The following is a 24,014-nucleotide window of genomic DNA, read 5'->3' as shown; positions in this document are numbered from 1 at the left end:
GGCAAACAGGCCAGCTCCCAGGGGAATGCCTCTGAGTCTCGAGCATAAGTAGAAGAGCTTTCTGGATGAAAGTATACATGGATGTTTCAATGGTGAAAATTGTGCTGAAAGCTTGGAGCCCTCAGAGAGGATGATACCCACTTTTCAACTGCATCTCTCTGGAACATGAAGCTCTGAAGGAACTCCTCAGTTGGGACAAAAACTGGCTTTGCGCTTCTTTACATTGGAGTATTGCTGCATATGTTGTTCCCATGTAAGAGAGACACAACGTGTGTTAGCATGTTAGAAGCTCTGTGGAGTAGAAGAATGTTTACCTCTGTTTGACCCAGCATTTCTTCTTTCATCACAGAAATCCTTCCATTCCTGCAATCAGCATTCTACTGAACACTCTTTGGCAAGTGCTTTTTAGTACCTTCAAGTAAATCCTCAGTCTAAGCAGATGAATGCATGCAGGAAATTATCAGAAAAGGCCAAGAGATAATAGAGTCAGTATATAAAGGGCCCTAGGAGCTAAGAGAGTGAGTTTCAACTTTATCCTGGAAGCTACAGGAAACTTCAAAAGTTTTAATCAAGGGTGTGACACCGTCAGACTCGTGCTTTGGTAAAGTTGCTGTAGCAGCAGCTTGGAGGGTAGATTTGTGACAATTTGGGATGTCACTACAGTCTGCAGTAAACCAGCTAAAGAAAGGAGAATGAAAAATAAGTGAATAACCATGAGAGTGGAAATAATGGAGTTGAATGACATTAAGTATCTTAAAATTGAAGATCTGTGTGATATATTTGATGTGGAGGCTAAGGTCTTGTATAATAAGAATCCCACGCTTTGGGAGGCCAAGGTGAGTGGATTGCCTGAGCCCGCGGGTTGGAGACCCACCTGGGCAACGTGGCGAGACCTCGTCTCTACAGTAAATCAAAAATTAGTCGGGCGTGGTAGCGCGCCTGTAGTTCCAGCTACTTGGAAGGCTGAGGCAGAAGGACTGCCGGAGCCCAGCAGGTCGAGGCTGCGGTAGCCGGAAGCGTGACACTGCACTCCAGTCTGGGCGACGGAGTGAGACTCCAACTCAAAAATAATAATAATAATAATAATAGTAATAATAATAATAGAAATTCAAGTTGGGCGTGGTGGTTCATACCTGTAATCCCAGCACTTAGGGAGGCAGAGGTGAGAGGATTGCCTGAGCCCAGGAGTTCGAGATTAGCCTGGGCAACTTGGCCAGACCTTGCCTCAACAGTAAATCAAAAAATTAGCATGGTGGTGTGCACCTGCAGTTCTGGCTGCTTGAAAGGCTGAGGCAGAAGGATCACCTGAGCCCAACAGGTCGCGGCTGCAGTGGCCAGTGATTGTGCTACTACACTCCCACCTGAGTGACAGAGCGAGGCTCTGACCAAGAACAAAAAATCATCACCTTAAGCCCTGGAAGGTTCGGTTGTTTAGACTTTGATTCTCAAACCTGGTTGGGAACTTCAGCCTTCTCTGCCCCATAATTGTTCCCCATTCTCAATTGCCTCTGATGTCTCATCACTAACTTGTCAAATCAAATAAGCAACATTGTTGATTATAACACAGGTATAACTGTCCTATTTTTCCATTTGTATTTTCATAGTTAGTATATTTTTCTGCTATTTTTAAAGTATTATTATTCTAGCATGTCAAATAACATGTATTAATCTTTCATTCTTTTTTTCTTTTTTCTTTTTAGTCAGGGTCACACTCTGTCACCCAGGCTAGAGTGCAGTGGCACTATCACAGCTACCACAGCCTCTATCTCCCAATCCTTCCACTTCAGCCCCCCAAGTAACTGAGACTTCAGACGCTTGCTACCATGCCTGGCTAACTTTTTGATTTTTTTGTAGAGGCGAAGTCTTGCTGTGTTGCCTAGGCTGGTCTTGATCTCCTGGGCTCAAGCAATCCCCCTGCCTCAGCCTCCAGAAGTTCTGGGAATACAGGTGTGAGCCACCGCAACCAGCCTTAGGTATTTTCATTTTTCTCATAAAGATAAAAACATTGAAGCCACAATAGATAAAAGAGCAAAGGTTATACACAAATAATTCACAAAATACAAAAATATGTAGACTTCTTATAAAGTTTTTAAAAATGCACTCTCGACAGAGTGCAAGAATATAGCAATTTATCTGCAGTAGCAATATTCAAAGATCACATTTAAAGCAGTGAAATATAAATTAGAGAATTAAAAAGAAAAAGACTTGGGAAAATAACCTTGCTATCTGCTTTGATCAGCTCTTATGAGACACATTTATTAAATACCAACTATGTGACATATGCTATGCTGAATCAATGTACATGAATGCAGTTTCTACCGTTGAGTGGCTTATAATCTGTGCTACATAAATAAATAAATTCTATAGGATGCAGTAAACCTCATGGTAGACACTATGGAAGAAGCGATAAGACACAAAATGAGCTCAAGGCATTTTGGGGGGGAGATAGAGACAGTTGCGGGGTAATCCAGGGCAAGATGCATCACCTGAAAAGATAAAGATATAGAAAAGTATAGATTATTTGGGGAAAATTGAACTTATTTTCTTTTTTTTTTTTTATTTACTTTTTATTTTTGAGTTGGAGTCTCACTCTGTCACCCAGACTGGAGTGCAGTGGCCGCTCCTGGCCACTGCAGCCTCGACCTGCAGGGCTCTGGCGATCCTTCCGCCTCAGCCTTCCGAGTAGCTGGAACTGCAGGCGCACGCTACCATGCTAGGCTAGTTTTTGATTTATTGTAGAGATGAGGTCTCACCAAGTTGCCCAGGCGGGTCTCAAACCCGCGGGCTCAGGCAATCCACTCAACTCAGCCTCCCAAAGCGCGGGATGACAGACTGAGCCACCAAGCCCGGCTTGGACTTCTTTTAAATTACTGACCTTTAAATTTCAAAGGTTTGGTGGAAGATAGCCCCAGCCATGTTAACAAGAACCAGATCACAGGAAGTCATTTAAACCATGTTGAGGAGTTGGGGTTCATCCTAATGAACTTGATTTTAAGTTGAGATGTGACTTACTAATTTCAGTTTATGTATATTAGTCTATATTTGATCCAAAAGATCAAAGTGGAAACAGGGGTGACCAATTAGGTTGACCAATAGTCGAGGCAGGAACTAAATAATGCTTGAAATAAGAGTGGTAGTGAGATTTGCCATTAAAGAAATGCAAAGTCAATTTGCAGTGCACTACCATGACACAGTTATTAAATGTCCAAAATTAAAAAGATTGACCATTCCCAGTGCTAGCAAGAATATGGAACAACTAGAACGCTTACACGTGCTGGTGAGGATACAAAATGACACACCACCACCAGGCTGGAAGTTTCTTACAAAATTAAATATATACCTACCACATGAATCAGCCATTTCACCTCTAGATATTTACCCAAGGCACATGAAAGCAAAGACTTGCACCAGAACGTTCAGAGTACGTGTATCTGTGTGACTCAAAAGCTAAAAACAACTCAGACTTCCATCAGCAGGTAAATGGAGATACACAAATTGTGGTGTATCCTCCCATGGAATACTACTCAGCAATAAAAAGTAATAAAGCATTCAAATACATAAAAACTGATAAATATTCAAGTAAATATTGAGGAAAATAAGGCAAAGAAAAAAGAGTACGTTTATATAAAATCACATATAAAATGCAAACTAATCTACAGCACAGAAAGCAGACAGAAGCTACTTGTGATGGAACACACAAAAGGCAGGATGACAGGGTTACAAGGAAGCGTAAGGAAACTTTGGGGGTGATGGATATATTCATTTTCTTGAGTGTAGTGATGACTCCACAGATATACATATTTCAGAAGTGGTCAAATTGTGCGCTCTAAGTAGGGGCGAATCATAGGATGTCAATTACACCTCAGTAAAACTGTTTGGAAAATGCCGGGCTTGGTGGCTCAGCCTGTAATCCTGCACCTTTGGGAGGCTGAGGTGAATGGACTGCCTGAGCCCGTGGGTTCGAGACCTGCCTGGGCAACTTGGCGAGACCTCATCTCCACAATAAATCAAAAATCTGCCGGGCGTGGGAGCGCGCGCCTGTAGTTCCAGCTCCTTGGAAGGCTGAGGCGGAAGGATCGCCGGAGCCCAGCAGGTCGAGGCTGCAGTGGCCGGGAGTGGCCACTGCACTCCAGTCTGGTCAACGGAGTGAGACTCCAACTCAAAAAAAAAAAAAGAAAAAGAAAAATAGAACAGACACGGGGACCCAGGGCTCTCTAGAAGCTCAAAGTTCGCCTGCATGCCATTTACTTATGTAGCAAATCCTGACATGTACCTCACAACTCTAACGTAAAAATAAAAAAGGGAAAAGATTAGAGTTATTTAGGAGAAGAAATTGGTAAGGTGTTGAATGATTAGACATGAATAGTGGGAAGAAAAAAAAGTAATACAGATCTGGGAGTAGAAAGATAATCCTTTCGGTTTAGAATGTTTAGTTTGAGGCACTCAAGGAAAATGCAGGTGACAATATCATCTGTACTTTAATTAATTAATTTTGATTATTATCTGTTATTTGTGGATTTTTACATAAAAACCAGGTCCAGGCATACATGTTTTGGAATCATCAACATACTATAAATAGATTTTAAAAAACTTGAGCATATTCAGAGGGTTAAAACCCAAGAAGTAGGCACAAGAAGAGATTGGGGACCATTAACGTTTTCGAAGTGCTCAAAAATAAGTCCTAGGCAAAATTTGAGAATAAGAATTAAGACACCAGAGAGCTTGGTATTATGGAAGCCAAAAGAAATTTCCTCGACAGAAGGAAATGGTAACAGCATCAAACACTACATACATATGGCTTAAAATAAGGACCAAAAAGACTTCACTGGGTTTGGCTGGAGGTCCCTGAAGACTTTAGTAAGATCAGAGTCCACAGAGTAGTTGGGACAGAAACTGAAATAAGGCTCTGGCAATGTGGGCCATTGCTTCTTTTCAGTAATCAAATTAGTTGTTTTACATGAATTATTTTGAGCTAGTTTGTAGGAGCACTGTCCCTTGCCTCTCAAGTGCAATCCTTCAGGAGGGCATTCCCCATCTTCCTTGAGATTTGTTGAACCATGACGAATAGAAGTGTGCCGCATCCTGCAAATGCACTGATATGGAAACAAGGTTGAGGAGAATTATTTAGATTATCAGTGGATTCAGAGAGAGAGAAAAAAGAAAGAATTACCAAAGTAAAAACAATTCACTTTTGATGGCTCAGCATCGATTATAAAATACTTGTTAAGTCCCTATTCTGTGTCTATTATTTAATAAAACCCTTATCTTCCCTGCTTACCCATCAATGATGTCTAAATTCATCAACTCTGAAATTCTGTGTTAATAACTTACTTTCCTTTTTCTGTAAGGAAAAGAAATAGGGCAAGAAATAAAAGTGAGTGCTAGCATTTCCTAGGAGAAACTACTTCTTCACTATCACTCACGGTTAGAGCTAAACCCTTCCTTTTTATTTGAGTTGGAGTCTCACTCTGTCGCCCAGACTGGAGTGCAGTGGCCGCTCCCGGCCACCGCAGCCTCGACCTGCTGGGCTCCGGCGATCCTTCCGCCTCAGCCTTCCAAGTAGCTGGAACTACAGGCGCGCGCTACCGCATCCGGCTAATTTTTTGATTTATTGTAGAGATGAGGTCTTGCCAAGTTGCCCAGGCAGGTCTCGACCCCATGGGCTCAGGCAATTCACTCACCGTAGCCATCCAAGGCACGGGATTACAGGCTGAGCCACCGAGCCCGGCTTAAACCCTTCCTTTAAGTCAGTAAAAATACACCGTCTTAGGTCTCTCTGCCAGTTAACGCTTGGGCCAGTGAATTTCAATTCAATTGTGTTCCTGCTCCTTAATCAGTTTTTCTTAGAATGATTTCTAAAAATGCATATATTCACTCATGGATAAGGAGGAAAACTACCTCCAGTCACTGGTTTGCCAGTGATAGAAAAGCAGAATCTCATTTTCAGACACCATTAAAATACCTACCAGGTCTGCAGAAAGAGACTGTTTTCATGTTCCAGTCAACAGTCTCATATGAAAATGTCTTTGCTGATCTAGATAAAAAGGAATATTTATGAAAAAGTTTTAAGAACAGTTTTATAAATCTATTTCCTTTTAGTCACCAGTCTAGTCAAGGAGATATATGCATATGAAACTAGTTATGTGTATGAAAGTAATTAAATATGTGTACGAAAGTAATTAAATTTTAAAATATTAACCTGCTATGTATCTTTAAGGACAGCTATTCTTTTTAGATGTTTTTGTTGTTTTTTCAAGTCTGCTTCGAGGATTTGAAGTGTGAATGGGTTTAGGCATTTCATTTTGGTCCTTTTTTACAAAGCAATTATGTTTGATTTTATTGAAGATAAATCTTTTTGGAATGGTAGGGTTATAAACTACAAAGGAATTTTGGGATTTGATATTCCTCTGTGCCTTCCAAAGAGCACTAATTCTAAAGGTTTCGTTGAGGAGACATAATAATATTTCGTAGTCAAATAAATTTGGGAATAACTTCTTGCTTTATATCCTTGTCTTGAAGAATTGTATTGTATGTTAACATGTTGAGAGATCTAAGCAGCCAAAAAATTAAAATATTTGTGTAGCCCAGTGTTTGTCATATTCATATATTTATTTTCTTTGAACTTTAGAGGTATGTGTGCAGGTTAGTTACATAGGTATATTGCATGATGGTGAGGTTTGGGTTTCTATTGAACCGATCACCCAAAGAGAAAACATAGTCCCCAAAGGATAGTTTTTCAGCCCTTGCTTCCTCCCGACTTTAGGCGTCTCCAGTGTCTGTTGTTCTCATCTTTAGGTCATGGGTATCTGCAGACAAGTGAGAGCATGCAGTATTTGGTTTTCTGTTTCTGTATTAATGCACTGACAATAACGGCCTCCAACTGCATCCACGTCGCTGCAAAGGACATGATTTCATTCTTTCTAATAATGGCTGTGTACTATTCCATGGTGTATTATACCCACATTTTCTTTATCCAGTCCACCAATTCTGGGCACCTAGATTGGTTTCATGTCTTTGCTATAGTGAATAATGCTGCAATAAGTATACAAGTGCAGGTGTCTTTTGGTAGAACAATTTGAGTTCCTTTGGATATATAACCAGTAATGGGATTGCTGGATTGAGTAGTAGTTCTGTTTTTAGTTCTTTGAGAAATCTCTGGTTTCCACAGGCATTGAACTGGTTTGCATTCCCACTAGCAGTGTATGAGTGTTCCCTTTTCTCCACTATCACGCCAACATCCAGCGTTTTTTGACTTATTCATAATAGTCATTCTGACTAGCGTGAGATAGTATCTCACTGTGGCTTTGATTTGCATTTCTCTATTAGTTAATGGTAAAACTTTTTCATATACTTGTTGGTCATTTGTATGTCTTCTTTTGCTCACCTATAACCAACTGATTTTCAACAAAGTTGATTTAAAAAACATTGAAGAAAGGACACCCCATTTCAGCAAGTAATACTGGGAAAACTGGCTAACCATATGCAGAAAAATGAAGGCGGTCCCCTATTTCTCATCATATACAAAAAATAACTCAAGATGGATTAACGACCTATCTGTAAGACTTCAAACCATAAAAATCCTAGTAGGAAACAGTTTTCTGGACAATGGTCAAGGTAACAAATTCATGACCAAGTCCTCAAAAGCAAATGCAGCAAAGGACAAAACTTGACAAGTGGGACCTGATTAAACTAAGAACTGTTGCACAGCAAAAGAAACTATCAGCAGAGTGATGGACAACCTACAGAACAGGAAAAAATATTTGTAAGTTATGTGTCTGACAAAGGGCTAATCTCAGAATCTATAAAGAACTTAAGCAAATGAACAAGAAAAAAAAATAACCTCATTAAAAAGTAGGCAAAAGGCACAAACATTTATTTGAACCAGGAGCATCCAAAAAACTAGCATTTCAAGTAAACATTTAAAAATTTCCTCATAATCCATTGGTTCAAATGTCCATTTTCAAGTCCTTGCGAATTTGGATCTTATATCAGGCAAGGATTTAGAGGCGAGAGCTGTCATGTTAATAAACCAGTGTCTCAATATGCATCGGCAATGTATATGAAGCCGCGAAAGACTGGGTCTAAGCAAATATTATGGTAAAAAATAAATATAATTCAGAAAGAACCTAGGATGACCCTTAAGAAGGAGGAGAGGAAATCAACAAGATAAGGAGTTCCCATCTGCTTTCTAAACAATGCAGTTTAAAGAGGGGAATAGAAAAAGTTTCCTTATTTCTATTCCTGAGTTCTTATCTCCATCATATTAGAAATACCTCAAGAGACCCAAGAGAAAAGCAGTAAGGCAGGAGAACTGTACCTCTCTCACAGCACTGAGCATCTCAATTTGAAATGCCATGTGCCGTGGATCTGGGTGGCATCATCTTGCAGAACCAAAGATCCTCATCCCTCCACTTCCATGTACGACTACATTACAAAGTGAGTCATGTTTTCTTTGCAGGGGCACCTCACCCGGAAGTTACATGGATCGTGAAATTTACAGAAAGAGCCACAGATGCAACTTTCTAATGAATGCCCGATATATAGTTAGATATCTTGGTTAACATTTAATTATTTATTTTGCTTTATTTTCTAACTATTTATCTATAGTATAGAAAACTATTTCAAATGGACCTTTAATGTCCCTCTAAATTTCTCTCTTTTGTCCTTATTGGCTTGCCTTCATCCGCTGTTGCTTTCATGCTGTTCTGTAGATTGTTTAATGATGTATTTTATCGATGTTATTGTTGTTTCTGCAGTCAGCAAATGGCTAAGCATAGGTTGAATGCTTGAGACAGTCAACGTTGATTCTAGAATTAAATTTAAAATTATCTTGAAGTAACAGTGGTAATATAGATACAGCTAATGATACTCAAATAAATTGTTAAACTCTCTATCTTCCTTTATAGCCAACATATCCATTGTAGACATAGATACTAACCAGGAGGAGAACATGGCAACGTTGTCTTCTGGAAACAACTTTGGTCTTGACTTGAAAGCAGATGACAAAATATATTTTGGTGGCCTGCCAACGCTGAGAAATTTGAGGTAATTTGGTGTATATGTAAAGCTAAGGATTAAGTTTTAATTAAATGGCCACTGTGCTCACTAGAGTTCTGAAGTTTAATTACAGTAGGAATGTCATAGAACCCTTAGCTGCTGAATGACCTCGTCAAAAAAACCATGTTGCATGTTAGAACAACAGCAGGATTTAGAAAGCAAAGGATTAGTTTGACATCTTTGTTGAAGAGATGGATTGGAGTCACTGTTTCCCTCATATGCACCTGCTGAAAAGAATTATGAAAGTAATTAAAGGTAGAAGCCAGAGTTGAATGTGGATTGTGTAATTGCTGTTCTCTTTGCACATTCACTGGAGATAATGGCACTCTGACATTGCTTAGTGTTCTGAAAATTAGTCAGTGTTTCAAGATACTGTGAGTATAACCTATTTTACTGCCAAGCATTAGCATCGTAATGGTGTATTGGAACTTCCCCATATGCCTAATACGAGAGCTATATTAGTTGTTCTTATGCCCATGCCAACTTTTTTTTTTTAATTTCACATATGCTTTTTTGCTAGCAGCATGGGGAGACATATTTGCCTCATAATGAAGTTCGTTCAAAAAATAAAGTAACTAAAAAAAGTCAGAAAATATTTTGGGTGGTATTTAGTTAATTTTCTGCTTGTTTATAAAACATAAGAAAATCTATAGGGTACTTGGAGCTCAAGAAATGATCACTGAATTAAGTTAGAATGGGATTCATTGATTTGGTTAAACTATAAGAATTTATTACAAATACAGACGACCCTGTTTTTAATTTTTTGTTTTGTTGTATTTAATCAGTTTGGTAGTTTTTCACGGTTATAAGAGTCCTGTATAGGTTTTTCTACTCCGAAAAGACAGAATATCTTTGGAAAAAAACCAATAGCTGAAAAATGTTTTTTTCAGCTGGGTAGACCACTCCATTTGGGTGGTCAGTTATTGCCAAATTTCCCAAATGAGCAATGGAACTTTAGTCTCATTTTATGACAGCTAGCGTGCAGGTCGATTTCCTCTTCTCCCCAATCTAAATTCATAAGCCAAGCAACTATCTAATTACCAGGTTTTCAGGGGTGTAAATTGATGAGCTTCGTAGTGCAAATGAGTTGGCTCTGCATTCATTATAATGCATTGTGTTAGGAATATAGATTTAAAGTATCAAGTCAGAAAAAATCATTACAAATGAAATGTATTTGAATAGTGACAGTCATTACTTGGAAATCCATTTATCAAGCAGTCATTCAACAAGTGTTTGTTGAGCATCTACTATGTGATGGGCACCACACTAAATATGAGGTATCCAGTAGTAGTTCAAATCTAAGATTTTGTTTGCAACTATACTCTATTGACTGAATTAAATTCAGCCCAAATAAGGCTATCCAAACTTAGCTTTATTTATTCTAGTGATTATTTTAATTATCAAACACTGGTTTTTAGGAATTATCTGCAAAGGTGTACCTGTTAACGTCATAGAAAAGGGTTTCTGTCTTAGTTGGTTTAGAGATTATATACCTAGTGAATCTTTATCACTGAGCTGTTTTTTCTTTCAGTGTGGCATTTCATAATTACAGTATAATATTGCTATAGTGTAGCACATTATTTCAAAGCAATCATATTGTGCAAATGCAAAATTTACAGTAAACAAATTATTTTTACATATATTATCAAGCATAAGCTCTTTGAGAGGCAATATTTATAAGCTACTCATAAATACTACAGAATAGCAACATTCGTACTTTTCCCATTTATTGGGTTGATAAAAATAGTACTTCAAATTCATATTGCAAAATAAAAATTTTCCAAGGGAATAGTGTGAGCAGTGGCCATATCTGAATTCTAATTTCACTGCAGTTAAGGGCATATGTCTGTTTTCTGTTCCGTCAGGTTTGTTTGCATCTCTTTTCTTTGAAATGACTTTTTTTAAGATTGATGATTAAAGGTCTATTTTACTAAATGAAAGTGCAATGATAAGTAAATCATTTTTGCTTTTTTTCCCCCTCTTTCCTTTGACCTAGTATGAAAGCAAGGTAAAATTTAAATTTATGCATGTCTTCTTCAAGTGCATGGGTTGGGTGACTGTGGCTTCTTAGCTAAAGCAGCCGTGCAGAAGCAGAGTGACACCCATGCTGCTGGTTCATCGTATGATTCGTGAGCAAGCTGTGTGCTCTGAGAGACTGCTCATGGTGCCTCTCACTGGCAAAGACGCTGCTGCTTACCCACCATCAGCTGGGCTGCAATCTCAGTTGTCTCACCTGCAGTGATGATAGACTCGCTCTGCTTATCTGTTTAGCCACCCGTGCACAGTACTTCTAGTGACCAGCAGCACTCACTCAAAGCACAACTGGTCACGTTTTGGGACACAGTCTTGCTCTGGGGAACAGAGCAAAGCGGTCTCTTGGGTTCAACCCCAGGCTCTGGCCTCTCTAGTACCATGCTGTCTGCTGAACAATCAATTTGTGCTCTCAAATGCTTACCACCGCCTTGTTGCTTTTTGCAGGGTGCAAACATGCAAATGTTGACACGGTCTTTGCGTCTCTCGTCAAAGCTGCTTATTTATTGCCATTGTTTATTTAAAATTAGCTACAGACTGCATGATATTCCATCGTGTATCTGTACCATATTTTTTTTATTCAGTCTATTTTCAATGGGCAGCATAGTTGGTTCCATGTTTTTGCTATTGTGAATAGTGCTGCAATAAACATGCATGCGTATACGTGATGGAATATTACACAGCCATAAAGAAGGACAAAATTATGGACTTTGCAGCAACTTGGATGGATCTAGAGTCTAGCATACTCAACGGTCTATCACAGAAACAAAGAACTAAGTACCATATGTTCTCACTCATAAGCGGACCCTGAACAATTATCATAAAACTATAAGAAAGGGATTGGCAGTATTAGGACACTGCCAGGGGAGGTGGGGGACACACTTCATCAATAAGTATACCTGATCTCAAACCAGGCAAAGTGAGGACCAAAGTCAGACCCAAACTTTAGCTGTACAATGACCATTTGCACACCTAATCCTGAATTGTAGCCCATATCTTTAAAATTAATGAATTTTTGAAAATAAAATAAAATGAGCCACAGAGCCCGATGTAAGGAATCTCTGCAAAGAACTATATTTACAGCAAGTGTTTGTGTTAATGGTGAAGAAGTTTGTGGACAGTTCCTCTAGCTTTTCAGGAGCATTTAAATTCTTACTTGCAGACAGGCATTAGCATGAAGGCTGTGAGCCGCAGGCCTCTGTGAACGGCTGGTGTGCGGGGCTGGCACAGTCTGACGAGAGCTAAAGCCTAATGTTTGGGCATTTCAAAGCCCAGCTGTGCCAAATTTCTGGAAAGGAGATAATGAAGCTGAACTGATCAAAGAAATTTTTAAAGCGAAGGCCAGATCCTTAATATGAAAAGCTAAACTATGTAGAAATGAAAGTGGGGGAGAAATAAACCACAATTTCTTTGATCATGCTACAGTTGTGAAATTAGTTGTGCTGAGGTGGCCAAAAGGCAGAGGTTGGCTTTCATGGAAACATGTTAATAACATTCTGAGGTGGCACTGTGTAGCTTTGCCTTTGACTGGTGAGCTGCAAGAAACAGAGCTCTGTGGTTACCATTAGGAGTCAGGTCATCACATTTGACTCTGTATCCTCTGTGATTTTCATAATATCAAGCTTGTTCAATTGTTATATTTTCAAATGGCTCTTTGCATTTTCATGAAACAAGGAACCACATAACTTGCAGGCGTGATATACTTTATTGACAGGACCTCCGAAAGAAATGTGATAAATCGGCCTGCCCTTAAAGGAAGCCATGAGGACAAGTGAACACTGTGAATGGAAATCACCAGTCCCTTGGCTTTTTACAAGGAACATGCAAACAAGATCCTCACTCCAGTTGGGCACGTTCTTCCTGAACAAAAGGAAAACCTTAGGAACAAGAGGAAATTACCAGTAGAAACAAAGTTACAGAAAGAAGGGGTGGGAGGAAAACAGAACAAATATCTGACACGAAATAAATCACCTGATACACACTGCCAGGATCTAATTTGCTTTCCCACCTGTTTTTTCTCATGCCATGTGCTTTTCATTAAGATTCAAAAGGGAAACTTGGCATCACAGGACAATGAGGAGAGAATTGATCATTGCCCCATCAAGTACAATATTTTGGTATCGATTGGACAGTTTTTTGGGGGGTTTTTGGGGGGTTTTTTGAGTTGGAGTCTCACTCTGTCGCCCAGACTGGAGTGCAGTGGCCGCTCCCAGCCACCGCAGCCTCGACCTGCTGGGCTCCGGCGATCCTTCCGCCTCAGCCTTCCAAGTAGCTGGAACTACAGGCGCGCGCTACCACGCCCGGCTGATTTTTTGATTTATTGTAGAGATGAGGTCTCACCAAATTGCCCCAGGCAGGTCTCGAACCTGCGGGCTCAGGCAATCCACTCACCTCAGCCTCCCAAAGGCGCGGGATTATAGGCTGAGCCACCGTGCCCAACTCGATTGGACAGTTTTTACAGATGCTTAATAATACCACATAAACAAGGTGAGTGGATTGCCTGAGCCCACAGGTTCGAGACCAGCTGGGGCAATTTGGTGAGACCTCATCTCTACATGAAATCAAAAATTAGCCAGGCGTGGTAGTGTGCGCCTGTAGTTCCAGCTTCTTGGAAGGCTGAGGCGGAAGGATCACTGGAGCCCGGCAGGTCAACGCTGGGGTGGCCATGAACGTGCCACTGCACTCCAACCTGGGCAACAGAGTGAGACTCCAACTCAAAAAAAAGAAAAGAAAAGAAGAATTGTCTTTTTTGCTCCTATATGCCTTTACTGTTCAGTATAGTAGCCACTGGCCACAGTGGTTATTTAACTGTAAATTAGATACAATTAAATAACAATAAATATTTTCTTTTGGGGACAAGCTACATTTTTTTTTCATTAATCAGTATTTTTTATTATGGTTTTGTGGGGTACAGTTAAGGGTTAGGTGTACAATTACGTTTCATTCAGGCACCCTGTTGGACAAGCTACATTTTAAATCCCAATACCCACATGTGACTTGTCACCACTGATTTGGACAGTGCAAAAACAGAATATATCCATCATCACAGAAAGTTCTCTGGGACAGCACTGTTAAAAATAAAGAATCATCATCGTCACTGACAACTTGCTAGTTTATGCTTATTGAACATGTATTGTATGCTATGCTGCTCATTAATTTGTGCAAACTTTACAGCTTGATCATGCAGATACTATTATTATTATTATCATGCCCACTTCACATATATGGACACCAAGTCTTAGAAGAGTCAGATCACTTGCATAATGTCACATAATAAGCCAGAGCAACATCTGGACTCAAGGGCAAGGATTTCATTTTCTAATCTCCTGACACATTTGCCCCATTTTAAGAAATAGTGAGCAAAAAATAAACATTCACGTGTAGTTTGGGTAAAGAAGCCATTTTTCAGCTTCATTAGAAAAATGAACTGTATGTTTTTTGCATTTACTTTACTTTTTATTGTTATACTATAGGATACAGACTCTGGGATCAATCTATAAACCCAATTTTATAATATCTGATTTTAGACGATGTAATCCAAAAGAATGTTTCTTGAACTTTGTTTTACTTAAAAGCTTTGAAGAAGTATATCATATCATTGCATTCTTCAGCTACCTACCAAAAAGTCTCAATGAAAAAAAAAGTATTTTCTTTTCAGAGTCAACATTTCCAGATTTGTTTCCTAACTCTTGAGCAAGATTTTTATAAATTTTTTCATGTGTAGTTTGATAATGCTGTCTACACAGTTACCTCTTTGGTGAAAAAAGAAGCATTTATTTCCTTACACGTATGAAACATTAATAAGAAGTCAGTTAATTCCTGTACCTTATATTTAAATGCTTTGAGTGAGATTATCTTTAAAGAGGAGAAGAACTACACAAAGACTCCTTCCACAGGGTGGTATTGACATCCACTTCGATCAACCAGTAGATCATAGAAAGCCGAGTTTGCTGGTTACACGTGTGCACAGTGTGATAGGCGTGTACCCGCCTGTGTCTGCTTTACAAGACTTTCTTCCAGGAGTCAGACACTGCTCCACCCTCATCATCATGATATTGCTTTTGTTTTCCGTTTGACTATTCAACAGGCCAGAAGTAAATCTGAAGAAATATGCCGGCTGCCTCAAAGATATTGAAATCTCAAGAACTCCATACAATATACTCAGTAGCCCTGATTATGTTGGCGTTACCAAAGGGTGTTCCCTTGAGGTTGGTCTGTTTTTAATGGCTCCCTAAACGCATTCATATCATATTTCACTGACTCAGTGTAGCAGCTTTTTCAGGGATCAGTCTTTTGTTGATATATTTCAGATTTCTACTAACCCTAATCTTAGCTATGCATGAATGATAAAGCAAGATTGAAGAATTCTATAAATGAATGGTATTATGAAGATCCAAAATTGTAATCCAACTTCCCAAGTGTATAGCCCTTCAACATATTTATCTTTAATATTAATCTCTTTTCTGTTTCTCTCTTCCTTTCCAATAGTACTTTTTCTTTTTCATCACGCTTGTCATCTATTTTAAGTTTTTTTTAACCTTTATATATTGTATGTAATTTTATTAGCAAGCTTAATCTTTTTCTGAAGTGTGTTGGAGTTTACACAAACAGCAAGCATTAGTGTGTCATTAGTGCATAGAATCTCACCTACAACTTTGGATTCTAGCCCTCTTGTCTTTGTAATAACATAGCCTGGGACCTGAGACATCTAGCTCTGCCAAGACTTGCATTTGACATGACTGTGAAGTTGCCTGTCCGCTGGTACCTTCGGTATCTCTTTGTTGCTAAAGCTGCCTAGCAGCCCCCAGATTCTACTTGACTATTTTGCACTGACTGTTCAATCGAGACTGACCCATGTATGAGAAAGACCCAGGTCATAGCTCTGTTCTCTTAAAATATCTATAGCAAGAGCCAATGGTCAGTGGCCAATGTGAAAAAGAATTTAATGGGAATGCAACACTGATTAATTTGTTTTTTAAAAAAACATGTTAAGTATGTTATACTTATAGATTTTAATCACCCTGCTATGGTACAATTATTCATTTTGGCTACTTCCTTCAATTAGAATTGTCTTAAAGCACTCCAGTAGAATTCAGGAAAATGGATAATGGGGTGAAAGAAAAAAAGTGAATACACCACCTAGGCAATGAATTTTAAAGTCTAGAAAGAACTTTCAGGGTCTTCATTGTTCATAGCTACAGACTCAATTTGGAATTGGCAGCAGACGCCCACCTTGAGCAGCTTGAAAATAAGGGAAAAGGAAATACACAAAGAACTGAAACTCTAAGGATCCATACTGGCTTCTTAAAGAAAACGTTATTGAGAGTTTTAATCTTCAAAGCCTAAGTCTCATCCACATTCAAAAGATATATGCATGGGGATGGAAAACTGTCCAGAAAATGAATAGCTTCTCTGTGTGGAAATGATGATTCTATAAAGGCAGTTTTCAGTAACCAGGAATTATTTTGCAAGTAGGATATAAGGCAGAAATTTGATGTGGATAAATATTGAAAAGTCTGCACAGTAGTTTTATCTGAACTATCTAAAACTCCATGATTTGAAAATTGGAATCGAAAATAGATTATACATTTTACCAACTCATGTCATATAACTAAGCTTGAAACATTGTAGGGGAAAAATAGCCCACATTACAGGATTCCTTACTTTTACTCCAGCAAAATCCAGGGCTTTAAAAATGAATATTTTAAGCACTTTAATTCCTAACTTGCTTGCTTAAATAAATGCTGGTACAGTCATACAAAGTGAAAAGTCCTCCAGCCTTTAAAAATAATGACGGTCTTTGTTTACTGACAGAGAGAGATCCTACACATATGTAAGTAAAGACAGACACTAGAAATGAACTTGTCTATCAAGATTCAGTTTAAATATAGGAAGGGGGAAATAAGAAGAGGACAAGTCTGTGAAGGAGAAAATGAATGAATGAATTACAGAAAACTACATGCTTTTGTACAGCTTTAGGATTGGGGAGGGGTGATTGTCTCCCTTTTACCCTTTTTTACTGTTTTAAATGTAACTTTTCATTTTAAAATCAGCAAAGTCAATGGTATCGTTTTAATTTTAAAGAAACACTAGACTATAAAATATTTGGTTTACTTTTTTAAGGTTTAGATTTTATCTGATTTTTAAAAAATTATTCTGGGGTATATTTATACATTTGATTACAGAGAACATTTTTACCTTGGGCTTATTACTAGGAAGAATGCAGACATAGATCATGGTTGTACTCACCTGTGAAACATAAACAATTAATTGATAGTGTATTCAAGAAATTAATTATAGTGTTTTCAAGAGAGTCTTGGGGAGATTTATAGATATGTACCCAACTGTGTATCAGTTTGGTTTAAGCCCTTGGTTTAAACCAAAAAAAAAAAAAAATGATAATCTATATTTTAAATCAAAAGTTCTAGAATAAAAACATAGGTCATAATTTTTATTGTAACCCAGACTGCTCAGAATATGTGGTGTTATAACTAGAAATGATACTCCTTCAACAGCTCTTAAGCTTTCCAAGTAACTGTGGGTTTCCATTTCTTTCTGAAACCACAGCGTACTTCAGAGTCACATGAAGGACATTGGGAAGGGTGAGTGAGATGGAAACATTAATTTAAATTATAATATCTAATGATTGCTACTCTTCTTCCCTTTACCCACAGAATGTTTACACAGTTAGCTTCCCTAAGCCTGGTTTTGTGGAGCTTTCCCCTGTGCCAATTGAAGTAGGAACAGAAATCAACCTGTCCTTCAGCACCAAGAATGAGTCCGGTATCATCCTCTTGGGAAGTGGAGGGGCACCGAGGAGAAAGCGAAGGCAGACTGGACAGGTACCCTCACACCTAATAAATAATGCATTGTTCCGAATGCTTCTATAAGGAACCTTATATTTTTAGGTTCACATCATTTATTTCTCCTCTCATTTCGGCTAGTGAAGACTCAACATTTCCTTTATCCATGCTAGCCTCCTGTTTCTCTCATGTCATCTTCTCAGGACAATTGTCTTCTCTGGAATTTTCCTGTTGGTTAATTCCAGAGGCAGAGTCAACCTTGTATTTGAACCTATATTTCATATTGGTTTAACATGTGCATATATAAAGAGGAAAGCTTAAAATATTTTCAAATTATATTACTTTTTTATTGTCTCTAAGTCTAATTTCTTACCAGATCTGTAGCTATCTGACTAGGAGTCCTTAAATTTAAATTTAAATAACTTCTAAGATCAGTTTCCCAGTTGCACTAGCCAAGGTGATGCAATCTGTTGGAGCCAGACGTTTCCCATCCTCTATGGACACCGAGAAAGGCAGAAAGTAGACCTGGGGTTGGAGAAAGCAAATGGATCACAACTAACATAGGCATGAATGAATATAGCCCAATAACACTCAAAGATGTTAAAATAAAGCCTTAATATCTACTTTGTAATGACCTGAACTTGAGCATTTATATCCCCTGTCCATTTGATTCTGTTAAAAGAGTCAACTGCCCAGATTTAGGCACCATAGCTCTTTACTGCCATGGTATTCCTTTAATATCTTGAATTGTATTTTTTTAAATATAATTTTCCATTTAATCTAGTTACCCAGTGAAAAGGTTCATGAGAATTAGTTTTTCATGATCAAAACAATGGGATGCTTTACAAATAGTCCTTAATTATGCATGCACCCTTGTAAATCAGGTTGTGTTATTTGTAATTATAGGTGATTTTTGGATGTAACCTTTAGGAATCAATAATATTATGTAATCAATCTTATTTCTTTCCCTAAAAAAAAAATAAAGCCTACACAAAATATGAGCAAATAGAATCCAAATATGTGTGACCATGAGTAACTTGGGTTATCTCAGGAATACTGGGGTAGTTTAATATTAGAAAACCTAAAAATCATATAATCATTTCAATAGATATAGCAAAAACACTTGGTAAAATTAAACACCCGTTTATGATTTTTAAAAAAATATTTAGTAAACTAAGAAAAAGGAACTTTCATAGCCATCTTTATTTTTTAAACTAACAAGTTTTCTTGATAGGAAAACATTATAAACATTTGTTGTAAAATCAAGCCCAAGAAACAGATGATTATTTTAACTGCACTTGTCTTAGCCAGTGCAATAAAAGAGAGCAAGTAAGTATAGTACAGGTATAATATAAAAACAAATATAATTTAAGAATAAGTACAACAAAGGGACATAAAACCCATATGGAGAAAATTATAAAATTGTATTGAAAGACATTAACGTATTCCACAATAAATAAATATTCAACCTGTTAATGGGGGGGAAAAAAGACTCTATTAAAAATATGCCAGTTCTCCCGAAGTTAATATGTAGATTCAATTTCAATAAAAATATTACCTTATTTTTTGTAAATCATGACAAATTTATTTTAAAATTTATATCAAAGATGAAAAACACAAGAAGTTCCTGAAATAGAAGTATAAGATGATAGGGCTTTTTCACCAGATATCAGCCCATTAGAAGGCAGAGTATTGTACAGTAGTCATGTGGTGTTAATCCATGGGGGTGCAAGTGGAACAGAGCAGAGAACCCTGAATCTACCCAAACATAAATGGAAACATCATTTGACAATAGGTGGCATTGCAGATCATTAAAAAACAGTGGACTGTTCAGGAAAATGATTCCAGAGCAATTTATTATTCATATAGGGAAAAAAAAGAAACCAAATTTCTACCAAAAAATAAATTCTCAAACCAAAAAATAAATTCTCAATAAATTAAAGTTTTAAAGATGGAAAGAAAAAAATTGAACAAGCAAAACAATATTATAAGTAAATTTGCATCAAAATTAATTCTTTGGTCATCACACAACACAAAACACAAGGCTCAGCTTAGTACATATAGCCCACAGGAAAAATAGTAAGCTGGATACAAAAAGTAACAATTACAAACCAATAAGAAAAAAACAAAAACATATACAAACATGGGCAAAAGACTTTAACACACATTTCACAGAAGAGAAAACATGTTTGACCCATTTGTCAATGGCCCCCTCATTTGTTATTTTCAACCACACTAGATTTTGCAGCCACTAGAATGTTAAAACGTTAAGAAATATTGTTATGCCAAGTATTGGAAAGACATGAACCAGAGGGAATTCTTAATCACTGCTGGTGGAAAGACTAAATTTATATAAGCCACTTTGGAAAGCAATTTGGCACCATCCTGTAAAGTGGAAGCATGTGCATACTTTGTAAGCCAGCAATTCCACTCCTAGGTGTAGACCCAAACTCTTGCACATGTGCTCAATGAGACATATACAAGAATATTTATAGCAGTATTCTTTATAATAGACCAACCAGAAACAACACAAATGTTCATCCACAACGGAAAAGCAAACTGTGGTATTTTTGCAAAATGGGACAGTAAGCAATAGGAAAAAGGAATAAATTACAACTAAATATACATACTAGATGGTATCATATAGTATGTAGTGCATATTTCGTTTCTATTTCTTTTCTATTCACTATATGATACCATTTTTATAGATTTCAAGTATAACACTAAATGTTTACAGATACATATGTGAATTTTCAAAAATAATTTTTAAAAAGCAAAAGAATGACAAACATAAAATCCACGTTAGTGGTTACCTCTGAGACAGAGAAGCAGGGAGATGAAATAAGAAAGAAACTCACAGGCGATACAATAGTACTGATTCAGAAATTGGGTGGTAGATTCACAGGTATTCATTTTACTCTATAGTATTACCATAGCTTCACCACTTTCATGTCTGTCACTTATTTGTGAGGAATGTATCCAGTAGTCATAATAAAAATATCCCTGAAGAATAGAGGAAAAAAGCATTATTTCACTTTTCACTGTATCTAGTAAGCATGGAATAAATATAAAATATAAATGCTCTCTTAAATTCTGTATCCTTTAATTCTGAAAAAGTTATTTTCACGCTATTACAAATGATAAACTAGTTATAATAGTAGGAACATATAAAACATTCTGAAATAGATTTCCACTAAAGGATATTTGACTCCTTGGTCATTGCCAAATAATTAAACACTGCCTACTATCTCCAAATTTCTCCTCATCAGGGCTATAGAACAAGACATGAATCACCAGCTTTCAGAATAGTTCTTATAATAAAACATGTTTCTACTAAAACTAAGAAAATATTAAGTACCGTAGTATAAAGTAAGTTAAAAATAACATTTTCATGTTTCAACATTTTATAATAATGAATATGTATAGTTTTAAAATCTCATAGTAAATGCGCCTGAAAGAGGAAACAATGAAAAATTGTTCATGTCTGGTGTAGAACAAATGCTGGTTAAATTGACACATTTTATATTCTTTTTTTTTTTTTGAGGAGTCTCACTCTGCTGCCCAGATTGGAGTGCAGTGGCACGTTCACGGCCACCCCAGCATTGAACCACTGGACTCCTGCTATCCTTCTGTCTCAGCCTTCCAAGTAGCCAGAACCACAGGCACATACTACCACGCCCAGCTAATTTTTTAAATTTATTTATTGCAGAGACGAAGTCTCGCCAAGTTGCCCAGGCTGGTCTCGAACCCTTGGACTCAGGCAATCCTCTTGCCTCAGCCTCCCAAAGTGCTGGGATTACAGGCTGAGCCACCGAGCCCAGCCTCACATTTTATATTCTAACGCTAACAGTTTTGATACCCATAGTGTTATCTCTGATTGTTTTCTGTCAAATGGGTTTGAGATATCAAAGCAATCAGCTAAGAATATTTTTTTTCTTGAGTTGGAGTCTCTCGCTCTGTCGCCCAGGCTGGAGTGCAGTGGCACCCTCATGGCCACCGCAGCCTCGATCCACTGGGCTCAGGTGATCCTTCCGCCTCAGCCTCCCAAGTAACCGGAACTATAGGCACACACCACCACTCCTGGCTAATTTTTGATTTACTGTATAGATGAGGTCTCACCAAGTTGCCCAGGCTGGTCTTGAACCCGTTGGCTCAAGCAATCTCCTCATCTCAGCCTCTCAAAGTGCTGGGATTATAGGCAAGAGCCACCGCACCAAGCCAGAAATTTTTAAATTGAGGGGGTAGTTTGTGGTTGCCCCTTTGACAGATGGTGAACGCTAATCAAGATTCTCAGGATGTTTTGTTGTTGACATGTAGCCTCACTGATGGTTTGGCAAATTACCGGAGACATGATGAGGTTTAATCAAATGCCTCTCCATCAGCATAGAGGACTCACAGAAGACCAAGCGGTCATTGTGCAGCAGGTGTCCCATTGCTCCAGAAGAAAGGGAGACGGTGTGGCTTCGGTGTTGGGGACAAGGACTGCATTTCAGCTCCCCAGGGTTCATAATGGGATATCAAAACCTTACTGGTTGCTATAGTAACTGTAGCAAGAAGCAAGCAAGCGTGTTTGTGGATGAAAAATTGTCTTCCTTCTTTCTAAATGTGGGAGACAAGTTACATGCCTGTGATAGCAATCTAGTCCATCAGCTCGTGGAACAAATTGGAAGTCTAAACACTCGAAATGCCATTGAGGTTGAGAGTCGGACCAGCTTCCCAGAATCTCACTGTCCGTTTGTGGACACAAGGGAGAGGGATTTTGTTGACACCTTTTGCCTCCTACTCCTGATGGCTTTTGTAAGTTAAAGGGCCAATGCAGGCACAGCTGCTACTTTTAGCATCACAAGCCTGATTTGCGGGGACCCACTATGTTAATAGGTCCACTTTCCAGATTGTCTAACAAGCAAAAGCGGTATATGATGTAAAAGACACGTTTAACTGCTTTAAAACCTCTGTTTAGGAAAATGTTGTGTCTTAACTTCTCAAGTAAGATCTCAGAGCAGATGAATCTGCGGTATGTCAGGTATTCTCTAAAGATAAAGTCACCAATGAGATTTCTGTTTAACCTTCAATACCTGTTTGCTGTTGCAGGCCTATTATGCAATATTCCTCAACAAGGGCCGTCTGGAAGTGCATCTCTCCACGGGGACACGAACAATGAGGAAAATTGTCGTCAAACCAGAGCCGAGTCTGTTTCATGATGGGAGAGAACATTCGGTTCATGTAGAGAGAACCAGAGGGTAATAGCAGCACTGGAGTACTTATTGTTATAACTCACACAGACTTCCTTTGCTAGCCTCAGTCTCTCCCTGACCCTCTGTGTGTGGACATCCTTATGCACTACAGAACGATAAGGCAGCTTAATTTCCTCCTCTCTTCATTTCATACTCCGGGGATGTCAGTTGCCTGAGCCCTTCAGAGTTCTGCTGTTAACATTTGTATTCTGTGCAGTTCTCTCCACCTTTGGAAAAACCAAATGCATCCTCAGAAGCTATAGATAAGAAAAATCCCTCCCTCCGCCCCTCTTAAATATTCACTTTTCAAAGAAGGTTTGCACACAGTGAAACGCACGGAATTACCCAGCTGGAGCCAGCAGACTTTGGCAGCTGCCATTTCATTCAGGTTCCAAAGCAGTTAACGGCAGCTGCTTCAAAACCTGTCACCCATACAGAGTGTGGCAGCAGCTGTAGGACCTACTGAGCCTGTTAAGTGCGGGCCTTATCCCTGTCCCCCTGCCCAAGGTGTACGAGATCCCTGCAGAGTGGCTTCTTGAGGGAACAGAGTCAAGGGAGAGAAGGAAAATGGCTGCCCTAACATCAGCGCACAGAGGCTGCCTCTCTACAAATCCACCAGTGCGCTAACCCCCAACCCTGAGCCAGGGAATCGGCCTTAGTAAGGCACAAACTGATTTCTCATTTCTTTAGAATGCAGCAATGCTTTATACTTACTTTATTGGGAAAGTCATCCATATTTTTCATCAAAATGTTGTATGACAACTCAGAGAGGTAATTAGCTTAGAAGAACAATTAGAGAAAGAAAACAGAAGCCCGGAGACTTCAGGGCCTCCGACCTCCAAGCCAGAAATCCATTTGTTACAATGAAGACATAGAAGAGAACTGAAAA

General features: G+C 38.4%; 1 protein-coding gene across 1 annotated transcript in view; it reads left to right on the top strand.

The window, feature by feature from the left end:
• Positions 1–23,135, top strand: part of LOC103267277 (laminin subunit alpha-2) — a 443,000-nt gene extending 419,865 nt beyond the window's left edge. The window contains exons 52-56 of the mRNA XM_008064880.1: positions 8,907–9,045; positions 11,054–11,065; positions 15,176–15,296; positions 17,763–17,930; positions 22,983–23,135. Of these exons, the coding sequence (XP_008063071.1) occupies positions 8,907–9,045; positions 11,054–11,065; positions 15,176–15,296; positions 17,763–17,930; positions 22,983–23,135 (593 nt within the window). The remainder of the gene's footprint in view (positions 1–8,906; positions 9,046–11,053; positions 11,066–15,175; positions 15,297–17,762; positions 17,931–22,982) is intronic.
• The last annotated feature ends 879 nt before the right edge of the window (positions 23,136–24,014 follow it).

The sequence above is a fragment of the Carlito syrichta genome, unplaced genomic scaffold (genome assembly GCF_000164805.1).
Source record: "Carlito syrichta isolate Samal-C Ts95f unplaced genomic scaffold, Tarsius_syrichta-2.0.1 Scaffold308095, whole genome shotgun sequence".
NCBI classification, from domain to species: domain Eukaryota; kingdom Metazoa; phylum Chordata; class Mammalia; order Primates; family Tarsiidae; genus Carlito; species Carlito syrichta.
This window is presented reverse-complemented; position numbering and strand designations above follow the sequence as displayed.